Below are 11,696 nucleotides of genomic sequence, written 5' to 3'. Positions count from 1 at the left end.
GGGCGGTAAATAGTAAGGAAACTGAAGAATTTTTCTTCTGCCTTTGTTTCCCCCATCACCCTAACCTCTCTCTCTGCCTCAGCATCTCGTCTGTGCAACAGAGGAAGAACACCACCCTTACAGGATTGTAGTGAGGCCCATGTCTGGCACTCAGCGCCATCCAACGAATGTGTCTCATGGTCTGCGCTGGGAGCCAGCAACCCCAGAGAAGTCAGGTGGTGACCCAAACTATCAGGCACTGAGCCTTCCCCAGGCCTGGCCAGCCGCAGTGAGTGTGCGTGCAAGTGTGTGTGTACTCATTGTATGCCCAGTGCGGTGACCAAGGGGCAGTGGAAGTAAATAAAAGCAGGGCTGTGGGGAGGGTAGGCTGGGCCCTCTTTCTGAATAAGGGGGCCCCTGGTAGCCCCCTAACATCTCTGGCAGACTTGTGTCAGGAGCCAGGCTCCGTCTCTAGAAAGGGGTCTGCCCAGGGTGGTGGGGCAGCACGGAAGGATTGAATGGACTCAGAAGAGGAGGCTCTCTAGAACCCACACACCCCACAAGAGGGATTGCCTGTCAGGCTCAACCTCCAGGGTGTGGGAGCCAATTCCAGGAAGGGCTCCTGCAGCCACTGGCCAGGAATGACCTTGCTATGAATCACGTGCTGACAGCACTTACTGGGCCTTAGGCGTGAGGGAGGGCGGACACAACTCAGGGAAGAGGTTTCAGCCCTGGGACCGGAACAAGCTGTGCCCGTCCTGGCACCCACTGGCCAGGTTTATTACTGTGGGGTCAGGGGGACGAGGGAGGGTCACGTGCCTTCCCCCTGGGCTCCTTGAGTCCCTTGGAGAGAGCTGGGGCTTCCGGGTCCTGCTGCCCTGTTACTCACTGAGTGCTGCCTGGAGGGCCCGGACGGGTGGCCCTGGGGCTTAGTGGTGGGGGCACAGTTGGGATTTCTGAGAGCCCTGAGCCTCGGGTGGGAGGGGGTACTACTCTCAGATCCCCCAGGGGCTGCACCAGGAACCAAAGAGAACAGGTTTGGTGTCCACACACCCCCTGCTGACACAGGCTGCCTGCTGTTGCCATGGTGATGGTAATACCACACCCCTCACGGCTACGTGGTCACCTGCACGAAGGGAGGGGGTGCTTATTCTTGGTCACGAAGGGGAAAAGGGGAGGGGAGGCTCTGGAGGGGAAAAGGGGCGGTCAGGGGCTCTGAGAGTGTCAGGGCAGCAGAAGGCGTAGAGGTCACCTCCACCAACCAGATCCCTCCAGAGACCGAGGGCTTGCAGGGGGTGGGGGTGGAGGGGCTTCTAGCACCAGGTAATGGGATCCCTCAAGTGTCTGATTAGCTTGCATATCTTCCTGTGGGGAAGTTCACCACCTCCAGATGGTAGAACCTGCTAGAACCCACCCCTCCCCCAGGGACCCCTCTTCACCCAGCAAGCCTCATTCTCCTCCCCTTCCACGAGCTCATGCTCCACAATCCAGCCCTGCCCCGGATGATGAGATCCCAGAGCCTGGGGCCCCTCGACCCCTGCTTGCCTGGCTTGGGACCTGTCCTTGGGCCCCTTATCTCCTTCTCCCTCAGTTTTCTGGACCCTCCTCCTCCCCATACCTGCCTCCTCCTGGTCTCACAAAGTGTCCAAAGACCCTCGGATTCACCTTGGATCACTGCAGCTGCCTCCCCTCCCCCCGCCCCACTGCAGCCCCTGCTTCCCCCAACGGAGCGCATCAGACCCCTCTGCTCTAGCCTCTCATGTTCAAAACCAGCATCCTTACAATGTCCTCCTACAAGCCCTCCCTGCCCCCCACACACTTAATCTCTCCCTTTTCCTCTTTACCTCTCCCATTCCCCTGCCCTCCAGCTCTCTCTTGAGGGCTTTCTCCTTCCCTCACTCCACTCCTGCTGGCCTCCCTGCTCTTCCTCTGACTGGCGCCCTTCCCTCCCCACAGGAACACCTGCTGGCTCCCAGATGGCCCCCCTCCCTGGCCTCCTTCAAGTCTTCCCGATGTCCCTTCCGGCTGAGACCTTCCCTAACCACCTTCCCTTCCCGATTATCCTTTTCCATAGCTCTTACTGCCTTCTGATATGCTGTATGAAGTTTATTTTATTCATAGTGACTCCAGCTAGACTGGACTCCAGGAGGGCCGGCATTTTTCGTCTGCCTTCCCTGCCACATCCCCAGTGCCTAGAACATAGGCGCTCAAGAAATATTTGGGCAAAGAAATGAACCCCCTGGCACCTACCTTGCCTAGGCTGCATGCACACTCCAGGCCGAGGACAGAGGAGACAGCGCTGGGCTGGGGGCTGAGGCATCTCTGCCAGAGCCCCACCATGTGGCCTCCATCCAGCCTGCTCTCTGTTCTGAGCTTCGGCTTCCTCCGTTATACAGTGAGGAGGCTGGATTGGAACTTCTATGGCTTTCTCTGTGTTGGAACTCAGAGCTGTCTTTGCATCTCTCCAAGTGGGGTGTAGACAGGGAGTTCACAAAGGTGGGAGGGGGTGCCTCATGGTCCCTGCTCAGAAGAAATCTCCAGGACTTCAGGCCCCTCCCCTGGAACGGCGGCGGGTTGAGGGGAACAGGGCAGGGATAGTCACGGAAACTAAAAATAGACCTGAGAGAGTTTTCTCCAAAAATATATCCATTTAATCATCATCAAAATCCAAGCTAGGAAGCCTGAGGAATGGAGGCCCCAGGCCTCTACACGCTGAGAGCAGAGGTCAAGTGTCCAGAAGGGAGCGATCATCGGAGGAAGCCAGCCGTCAGGCAGGTGAGCGTGGGAACCATCAGGGTGGGCAGGGGCAAGGGAAGCAGCTGTCCTGGGGCCTGAGACTTGAACACGAGGCGCTGCCCCTGGTCCTGCAAGGGCCTGACGTTATCTGTCATTCTCAGTGTCTGCTCCTTATCATAGTACAGCTTCTTGGAGAATGTGACGATCTGTGGAAGGGACCGGGCTCAGCAGGAAGCCAGGAGCGAGCAGACCTGTGCTCCCTGCTGTGTGACCCCAGGCCAGTCACCTTGCCTCTCTGAGCCCTCTTTAGTAAAAGGGCTCAGAATCCCTAGCTCTCAGGTTTCTTTTTGTTTTGGTTTTGTTTTTTGTTGTTGTTTTTTTTCCCTAGCTCTCAGGTTTTTGTGCAGATGAAAAGAATAAGGGATGTAGAGTGCTGGGCACTGGTAGGGGCTTAGTTCCCACTAGCTTCCCTTAGCCAGGTGGACACACAGCTCATGGTTTTGAGGGCCCATAATCACTGATCACTGCTGTATTATCACTTACTATAGAACAGTGGTTCTCAGACTTGAGCGCGTGAGCATCACGGCGGGGCGGGGGGGGGGTGCCTGTTGGGCCCCACATTGCCAGGCCCCACCCCTGGAGTTTCTGATTCAGTAGGACAGGGTGGGGGCAGTGAGTTCCGAGAAATGAAATGTCTAGCATGTTGATGCCCCTGGACCAGGGACCACCTTTGAGAGCCACTGTTCAGCAGTAAAAGTATCCCTGGAGCAGGGATCTGGGCCCTTGGGTTCACAGCTGTATCCCTGGAGCCTAGTGGTTGTAAGGCCTCGAGTACCCTTGTTGAATGAATGGACTGTTCTACTGTGGCTGCACGGCCCCTCTCTCAGCTGCTCCTGGCCAGCCCTGGACCCTCCCCCTTGCTGACCCTTCCTCCCCCACCAGACACCAGCTCCCTGCCCTCAGCTGGACAACTCCCACCTACCTGCAGGGGGCAGCATGGAGGCCTTTTCTAAATGCTCCTGCCACAGCCTCCCCCTCAAGCCCTCAAGCCAGGGACGGGATAGGCGAGAGCTTTCTTGTTTGTCTGCCCCAGGGAGGGTCTATGGATTCAACCAAAGGACCTCAGCTCCCTGGGGTGCCCCATCCCCACCCCAGCCCAGGGGGCCTCCGTGAGGATCCAAAGGGATGGTTTCTGGAGAACTGGGCGGTGGGAGGCCGCACCCTTGGCTGGGGCCCTATGTACCTGATCCCTGTGGAGCTGAATGCGTTCCTGGAACACGGTCCAGACAACCGTCTCTTGGCAGCCTGGAGTGGTAAGTGAGCCCAGGTAGCGGTAGTAATGCCTCAGTTTCTCCTTCTTGGGGAGCAGGTCGAACAGGCTGATGCTCTCTTTCATCGTGGTGTTCATCGCTGGGGCAGAGGTAGGTACAGAGGACACCGTCGATTGGCGGGGGAAGCAGGGGATCCCTGAGAGCCCCGGCCACCGCATCACCCCAGCCCTTCCTCTGTAGGAAGAAGTCTCCTTCCCTCCCCTCCCCCCCCCAGCCACTCACAGGGTCTGGGGACATGAGACAGCGCCTCCACCAGGGGCTGGAAGCCATCATTCTCCTCAGATCTGACCTGGAACAGAAGGGGAGGGGGCTTGAGAGGGACCCGTGGAGAGCCAGTGCTGACGACCAGTCCATTCTCCTGGTCTGGGGTGGGGAGGGCAGGCAGCTTCTGGGACTGAGGCCCTGAGAGGCTCTGGCCTCCCCACCTGGGGGTATACAAGCTGCTGAGAAACAGAGGGGAAGTCGGGGCCCCCCAGCCCCCCCCCCCCCGCCTTGCTGGAATCCCAGATCTCTGGATCCTAAGCAGCAGCTTCTCAGCCCCTGGGGGATGAGGGTCCCACCTCCACCAGGAAGGCCAGCACTGCAATCTCATCTTTGGAATCCTGGGCCTCTTTCTCATTCCTCGATGTCCCCTTCTCTTTCTTATGTACTATGTGCATCTGGTGGGGGAGGGGAATGGAGAGAGGACCTATGAGGGGGCTGGAGCACCCTTCTTGCCCAAGGCAGGTCCACCCAGAGCCCAGCCAGGCACCGCCCTGGAAAAGGGCCCTCACCTCCATGGCAAAGCGACCCCCATCGATGGTGTGCTCTGAGCCCCCATCCAACCCCTCGGACCAGTGCAGGTGCAGCTGTGTGGCCCGGTACTGGGCAGTCAGTCCTCCTCCAGTGATGGAAGCCTCGCCCTCCAGCAACACCATCACTGGAGGGCACAAGAGGGGGCTGAGTCCTCGCACCCACCTCCCCTAGCCCCTCCCAGCCCCACCCACACAGAACCTTCTCTCCTGCCCCCCACCCTTCACAGGCTACAGTCCTGGGCCCCGCAGGGACAGGATGGGATCAGACAGGTGGTACAGCCCAGACCTGTCGCTGGCCGCGCGCTGCCTCCCGCCCCTGCCCCGGCCTGCCTCTCCCTCTGCACACCCCCGCTGCCCCAAACATGCACCTCAGCCCAGTCCCTCCCCTGCTTCAAGCCCCTCCCTGATGCTGGGGCCTTCTCAGTGTCCAGCCTCCTCAGCCCCCAGGTGACCCGCACCTGGGCCCAGTTCAGCTGCTCCTGGCCTGACTCTGGCCCGTCCTAGTTCTGCTCTCGGCCTCCATGCACACGGCGCCACACATGATTTTCTGAACATCCCAAGCCACTTCATACCTCTGCGCCTTTGCCATATTGTTCCCTCTTCCTAGAACGCTGCCTGCCCCTCCTCCACCCAGACTGCCCTGATGAAAGTACTGAAGATACTGTGAAGTGCTCCTTCCCTTCCAAAGCCCGGCCTGTTTCCCCTACCCCCCACCCCTGGGCTTTGCAGCCCCCCCGCAGCAAAGGTGGACGTGGAGGAGCCCCCCAGCCCCTGCCTGCCCAGGTCCCCCCTTCCACCTGCCCGAGACCCACCTGAATGCCCGTTGTTCTGGACTCTCCACTTTTGCTTCTTGTCATAGCCAGAGAAGGAGAAGGGTCCCAGGTCTGGGTCTACCTGTGCCTTTGTAGTGACAATGTTGATGGGGGACTGGCGGTTCTTCTGGCAGTCTTCACCCCACTGGCTAGGCCCTGAGCAGGGAGGAGGGGTCGGCTGAGAGTCAGGGGCACATGGCACCTCCTCAAGTTCAAGGAGGGGAAGGAGGGAGTGCTTGGAAGCCGTGAGTGGAGTCCCCTGGAAGGGGACCTAGGAAAGGACAAGCTGACTAACAGTAAACATTATCTGAGGGCTTGGAAGCGGGGAAGGAGACCCTGGAGGATGCTGATTCCCTGAACACAGGTGGTTGGGGCTTGGGGAGGGAGCAACACTGTTCAGTCACTGAAACAGGGCGTAGGCAGCAGGAGAGCAGACTGCAGGGAAATGGATCAACGGTTGAAAAATAAATGCTAAGGACAACCTCCCAGGTCCACCCGAAGAGGTGCCACTGGAATAGAACCAACTCTATTTTGTTCTAAGAGCCCAATGCGGGGCACCCAGCTGGCTCAGTTGGTGGAGGATGTGACTCTCGATCTCAGTGTTGTGAGTTCAAGCCCCAGGTTGGGCAGGGAGCCTACTTAAAAAAAAAAAAAAAGTAAAATGTGTCTCTATATCTGATGCTACTGCTGATTTGTTTGTTAGAACACTTCCCCTCTTAGTGACAATGACAGGAGATGCCAGGGAAGACTCGGGTCACTCTACCTTCCCTGTCCTCTGAACACCAGGACTGTGTGTGTGTGTTTGAAGAACTGATATCTGACTGGGGGACCATCATTCCCCTTATCCTTCCCACCCTCCTGGGTTTTCATTTTGACTTGGGCAGTCCCCACCACGCAGAAAAGCCTGTCCCCAGGACTTGCTGTACTCACCCAAGCAAGTATAGTTGAAGGCCTTGGCTTGGATCTCGTAGCACCAGTGTGACTCTGGGGTAGACAGAGGAAGGCTGTGAGGCCTGTGTTTAGTGTATTTGCACACACACGTGTCTAGGAATAGAGCTGAGCTGTGTGCACATCAGCAGCCCTCTGGGTGTGTATGTGTGTGTACACAGTGGGTCAGAGACTAGGAATATCTCTGGAATCAGAGACCCCCTTGGGTTGGGGTAGAGCATTCCTGGAGTCTGGGACAGAGGCCCAAAGGAAGGAGACTTGAGAAAATATAGGGAAGTGGTAGAAGCCGCCAGGCCCCAGGTGACCCATGGCTGATCAACTGGTCATCGTGCCCAGGGCACTGGTCCTCAGGCTAAACAGCCGCTCTTGAGGGGCATTGGGAGGTCCTCTGAGGCCCTTGCTGCTACCCCCCGGGCTGGCCTTGCAGTTGCTATCAGCCTCCTCCTCCTCCCTTGTATCTCCCACCCCAAACCTGGAAGGGAGGTTCTGGCGAGAGGACAGGAAGAGATTTAGTTAGGCCCAGTCTCCCCTCCTGGGACAATAGAGCCAAGTTCAGCTTGGCTGCCTTCCCAGACTTGATCCGGCATGATGGAGATTAGACTAGCCCTTCCCTGGAACACACGCTCTTGTGTGATTAAGACCCATTCTGGACTAAACTCTCACAGCCCACCAGGGAAGGCAGTCAAGCCTTTTCCCCTGTCCCACCACCCCAAAATCCTGGGACAGGGGAGCAGATTCAGGTTCTAATCCCAGCTCTGGTTCAGGGCAGTAGAACCAGCATCCCTGAAAAGAGGCTGCACTGCAAACATACTACACTAAATGCAAGATATTACCCAACAGGGGAAACTGCCAGGGCAGGGCGCCTTGGAACCTTCTGCGCTTTCCCTAAAACTGCTCTATAATTATAGTCTATTGATTAAAAAAAAAAAAAAAAAGGCTGCAGCAGTAGGATGGACAAAACATTTGATCCAGAACTGGAATTCTGGCTGGACCATTTAGGGGCAAGTCACCTTAATCTCCCTGAGCCTCAGTTTTCTCATCTGTCAAATGGAGCTAAGAGCATCCGCCTCATTGGGCTGTGGGAGGATTAAATGAGAGATGGTAGAGTCGTCCAGGCAGCCCAGAAGCATAGTAAAGTCCCCAGTGAGTCCTCACTTTCCCCGGCCTCCCTCCCATTGGCCTCAGATCAGTGCGCAGATGGCCAAAGCCCAGGCTGGGCAGAGAGGAGAGAAATGAAGTGAGCTGGAAAGAAATCAGGGATGAGAAAATTCCCAAGAAAAGCACAGCTTCCCACTCAGCCTGAGCTGAGGCCTCTGAGCACCTCCGCCCCCTTCTCTTGGGGCTGCCTCCATCCACCCCACCTCTGCTGGGGTCTCTGGAATGAGGCCAGGGTTGGGCAGGAGCCAGTAGGAGGTCAGGTTGTCGGTAGGGGAGGGGACGAGGGGCTCCAGGCCAGGAGAGTGAGCATCCCCAGAAAATGGAGCACCTTCTCGCTCCAGGCCCCTCAGAACCAGCTAGGGCTTTGCGTTTGCCAGCTCTGGGTCCGGGGCTTCACTGGCCGCCTGCCATGCCAGTCCGACCGCTTTCAGAATCTGCCAGTTCCTGCAGTGTCCTCCCCACGTCTTCCATCCGCTGCCCCCCACCCCCCCGCCGAGGGGAATTTCTGCATCCCAGGAACCCCCGTGTGGGTCAACTCTGCAAGGGGCAGAGGCCCCTCTCTGCAGGTGGCCAGAGTGGGAAGTTGGAGCCTGCTCACCTGGCTCAGTCCTGGCTCAGTCCTGGCTCTGGCTCTTGCTTCATCTCTACAGGAGAGTTCATTAACTTTGCTGAGCCCTCCATTCTACCTCAGGCAGAACGAACTGCTACCGAACAGCCCGGGACTGTGGTCGGGGTCTGAGGAGACGGATGGAGCTCACTTGTACCCGTTAAAAGACTCCTTGTTGTAATTCACCTGTGTCCTCCCCTCTCAAAGGTCCTGAAGGCAGAAGGGGCCTCCAAGGTTGACTGGAAGCCCCAATGGAAACTCTTCCAGGGGAAGCCTTGCTGAAGCCAGAGTCCTGAGGAAGGGCGGACCCTTCTCTCAGCCTCCCCAGGGCCCATCTGGTTCAGGCTGAGCCATTCTCGGGAACGTGCTCTTCCCTGACTCTGGCGACAGCTCCTTGTTTTGTAATGGTGACCTCTGATCCACTACCTTAATCACGGAGACTTTCGACCCGTGTGGCCGAATGCTCTTGTAACTACCCTCTTCGGGAGGTGAGAACCAGGAAAACAGTGTTGATGAGGCCAGGGGTCAGGTCTATGTCCATGAGCTGAGGTGGCAGGGTTATAAACCAGCTCAGGTTCCTGTAGTCATTCATGAAAGGGCTGCCCTTGCAAATAATGACAAGCCTGCTGCCTCAGTCCATCTCCAGAGGGCCTGGGAAGGAGAGGGGCTCCCCACAGACAGATCTTGGCTCCAAGCTCCAGGTTCTACCTAGGTGACCCGCCCGAACCAGGGATGCAGTCATCAACCATCACCAATCACCCAGCCACTGTCCCCCACCCTTGACTTGCCCCCCCATCCCCTTTCTTTAGAGTCGACTCAAGAAGTTCTCTCTGATGGACCTTGCTCACTCTACCCATCCCCTCTGTGGGGAAGAAGGAATCCTGGAAACTAGCTCAGCAAAACCCAAGTATGTCCTGGCAAAGTCTCAGCAACTCCCGGCCAGGGTTCTGGGGCCCCAAAGACACCTAGGATCCTCTCCCCTCCTCCTCCCTCCATGGCAGCACATGCTCTGGGTCATCTGATGTGTATCCTGGTCACTCTCTAGCCTCAAGTGTCCCAGGGGATGAAATGGGTAGAGGAAGACAGGCCCCAAGACGGTTTCCAGTCAGAAAGCCCCAGCGCTTAAGGGGAGCACAGCTTGTAGGAGGGGGCAGCTGAGCTAGATTCCTGGCTGGCTGGCCCCAGGCCGGTGGTAGAGCATGACGCCATCACGCACGGGGGGGGGGGGGGGGTCTGCCACGCGCCACTCAGGTACCCCACGAAGCACTTACAGCCACTAGCTCACCTGAATCCTTAAAACACCTGAAGTCAGAATTCTCTCTATATTGTGAGAAAACTGAGGTGAAGTGACTTACCCAGGGCCACACAGCTACAAAGTAACGGAATTAATTGCAAAGTGTTTCTCTTTTCCCTTTCTACTGAGCCCAGCCCCTTAGGTAGGTTTCAAACTCCATGGTTACATATAAATTTTTTCACATCCCGGCTTTCCTCTTTTCTCCTTCCTCCCCTCCTAGGAAGAAGCCAGTAGTTTCTGCAAGATTCCCCTCATCCCCTCCACCACACACACACACACACACACACACACACACACACACACACACACACAGAACTAAATCTTTCCTGCAAAGGGCACATTCCTGCAAAAGCCCCTCTCCTTCTCTGCTGCCGAGGGCACCCTCACCCCTCACTCCACGACCCCAAGAAAGGAGCATCTAGCTTTGGAGAGGAAGTTTGGCCAGCTGGACCCGAACGGGGGACCATCGGAGGGGTAGCTGAGCCGGGGACTGGCGGATGAGGGCTTCCTGCAGAGGAGATGGTCCCCTGTGGGGCCGCAGAAAAGATGCCTCCCTGGACCCCTGTGCCCAGCCGTGGGGTTGGAGGCGCTTTCAGCTCCTTATCAAATATTAACACACAACCCCTGCCACCTCCCACCTAGGCGAATAATTAAGAGCTCGGCCACATAATTAATCTTTAAACGAAAATCACCCTGGCCGGAAAGACCGGCTCGGCCAGGGCCTCGGGTCTCCTCGTGCCCCCCCCGCCCCCCGCCGCAGGCTCCCAGTAGGGCGCTGGGGGCTGGGGAGGGGAAGGGGGCCCGGCAGCCTCGGCTGACAAGGAACCCAGGGTGCGAAGCGGAAAAGCCAGGTCTCCCGTGCTCTGGGCGGGGGGCAGCCCCTCAGCGCTGAGCCCCGGCGGGACGGACAGCGACCCAGGGACAGGCTGAGGACCACAGGCGCGGGCAACGCCAGAAAGGGCGAGAACGGCGGCGCGCGTCGAGGCGGGTCGGAGAAGCGGCCACATCGCTGACTCGCACGCTCGCCGGGCCGAGCGCCCCGCAAGCCCCGCGAGCCCCGCAGCCGCGCACACGCGTGCACACGGCGCTCCGCCGCCGCACGTGGCCGCCCCGGAGCGCCCGGGGCCTCGCGCCCGCCCCGTCCGCCCTCCCGCCCCGCGGCCGCTGCGGTGCCCCCGCAGCCCGAGCCCCAGCGCCCCGCGCGCACTGGGGCTGGGGGCGCCGGGGGGCCGCCCGCAGGGGGGCCCGCGCGGTCACCTGCGCTGGCCGAGGGCCGGGCGGCGGCGAGGGCCAGGAGCGCGGGCAGCAGCCGCATCCCGCACAGGAGCCGAGCCGCCGCCGAGCCGGGGGTCGCGTGCCGAGGAGGCCTCCGGGGGTGCCGCGGTCATGCCGGCCCCGGGTTTTATAGCGGAGCCGCGACGGGAGGGGGCCCCGACAGCGGGACGCGGGTAGCGGCTCCTCCCCCTGGCGGAGCCTCCCCTCCTCCCGCCCTGTCCGTGCGCTGAAATCCGCTCCCCTCCTTGCGCTGCCACCCCCTGCCGGGCCACCTTGTGCCTCGTGCCCGCACCGCCACCACCCCGCCCCCGCCGCCAGCTCCGCTCCTCTCGCCTCGGAGGCAGCGCCCTGCCCACCCCCCAAGAGCCGCCCGCCCCCGTCCCACACCTGGTCTCTGGTTTGGGAACGCGGTGGTGACCTCGCGAGGTACTTGATCGATACAAGGGTGGGTGCCCGGATTCCTGCCTTTGATCATTTTGGCCTGGACCCCCGGCGCCGCCCTCTCGCTCGCTCCAGTCTGCCGGGCCTCGGAATAGGCTTGGGTTGGAGTGGACGGGTAGAGGTAGCCTCCCGAGGATGGTGCTCTGGAGGGATGTGTGGCGGTGTTTCTTGAATCTGGTGTCCCCAGAAAGAGGGCTTGCTTTTCGCGCTCAGGCTGCGGTCCCTGATTATCTGGTCTCTTTTCTGTTTCCTCCCAGGCCGCTCCAAACTTAACTTCTAAGCAGACCAAAGACCCTTCTTCCAACACAGAGTGAAGACGCC

General features: G+C 59.1%; 1 protein-coding gene across 2 annotated transcripts; it reads right to left on the bottom strand.

Moving 5' to 3' along the window:
• Positions 1-2,607: 2,607 nt before the first annotated feature.
• On the bottom strand, positions 2,608-11,178 carry CA4 (carbonic anhydrase 4). Of its 2 annotated transcripts, XM_045889312.3 has the most exons (8): positions 10,917-11,178; positions 6,583-6,636; positions 5,653-5,808; positions 4,820-4,965; positions 4,607-4,705; positions 4,269-4,335; positions 3,959-4,125; positions 2,608-2,921 (listed from the first exon to the last, which is right to left on the bottom strand). In XM_045889312.3, exons 1-8 carry the CDS (start codon positions 10,972-10,974, stop codon positions 2,727-2,729), a joined length of 942 nt encoding a protein of 313 aa, XP_045745268.1. In that variant the 5' UTR covers positions 10,975-11,178; the 3' UTR covers positions 2,608-2,726. The 2 variants fall into 2 exon arrangements, with proteins under 2 accessions (XP_045745268.1, XP_054366897.1); XM_054510922.2 differs by lacking the exon at positions 4,607-4,705.
• Between the last annotated feature and the right edge of the window lie 518 nt (positions 11,179-11,696).

The sequence above is a fragment of the Mirounga angustirostris genome, unplaced genomic scaffold (assembly GCF_029215605.1).
Source record: "Mirounga angustirostris isolate CCGP_5_RB_7025 unplaced genomic scaffold, mMirAng1.0.hap1 SCAF_17, whole genome shotgun sequence".
Lineage (NCBI taxonomy): Eukaryota > Metazoa > Chordata > Mammalia > Carnivora > Phocidae > Mirounga > Mirounga angustirostris.
Note: the sequence above shows the minus strand (reverse complement) of the source record. Positions and strands in the feature narration are given on the sequence as shown.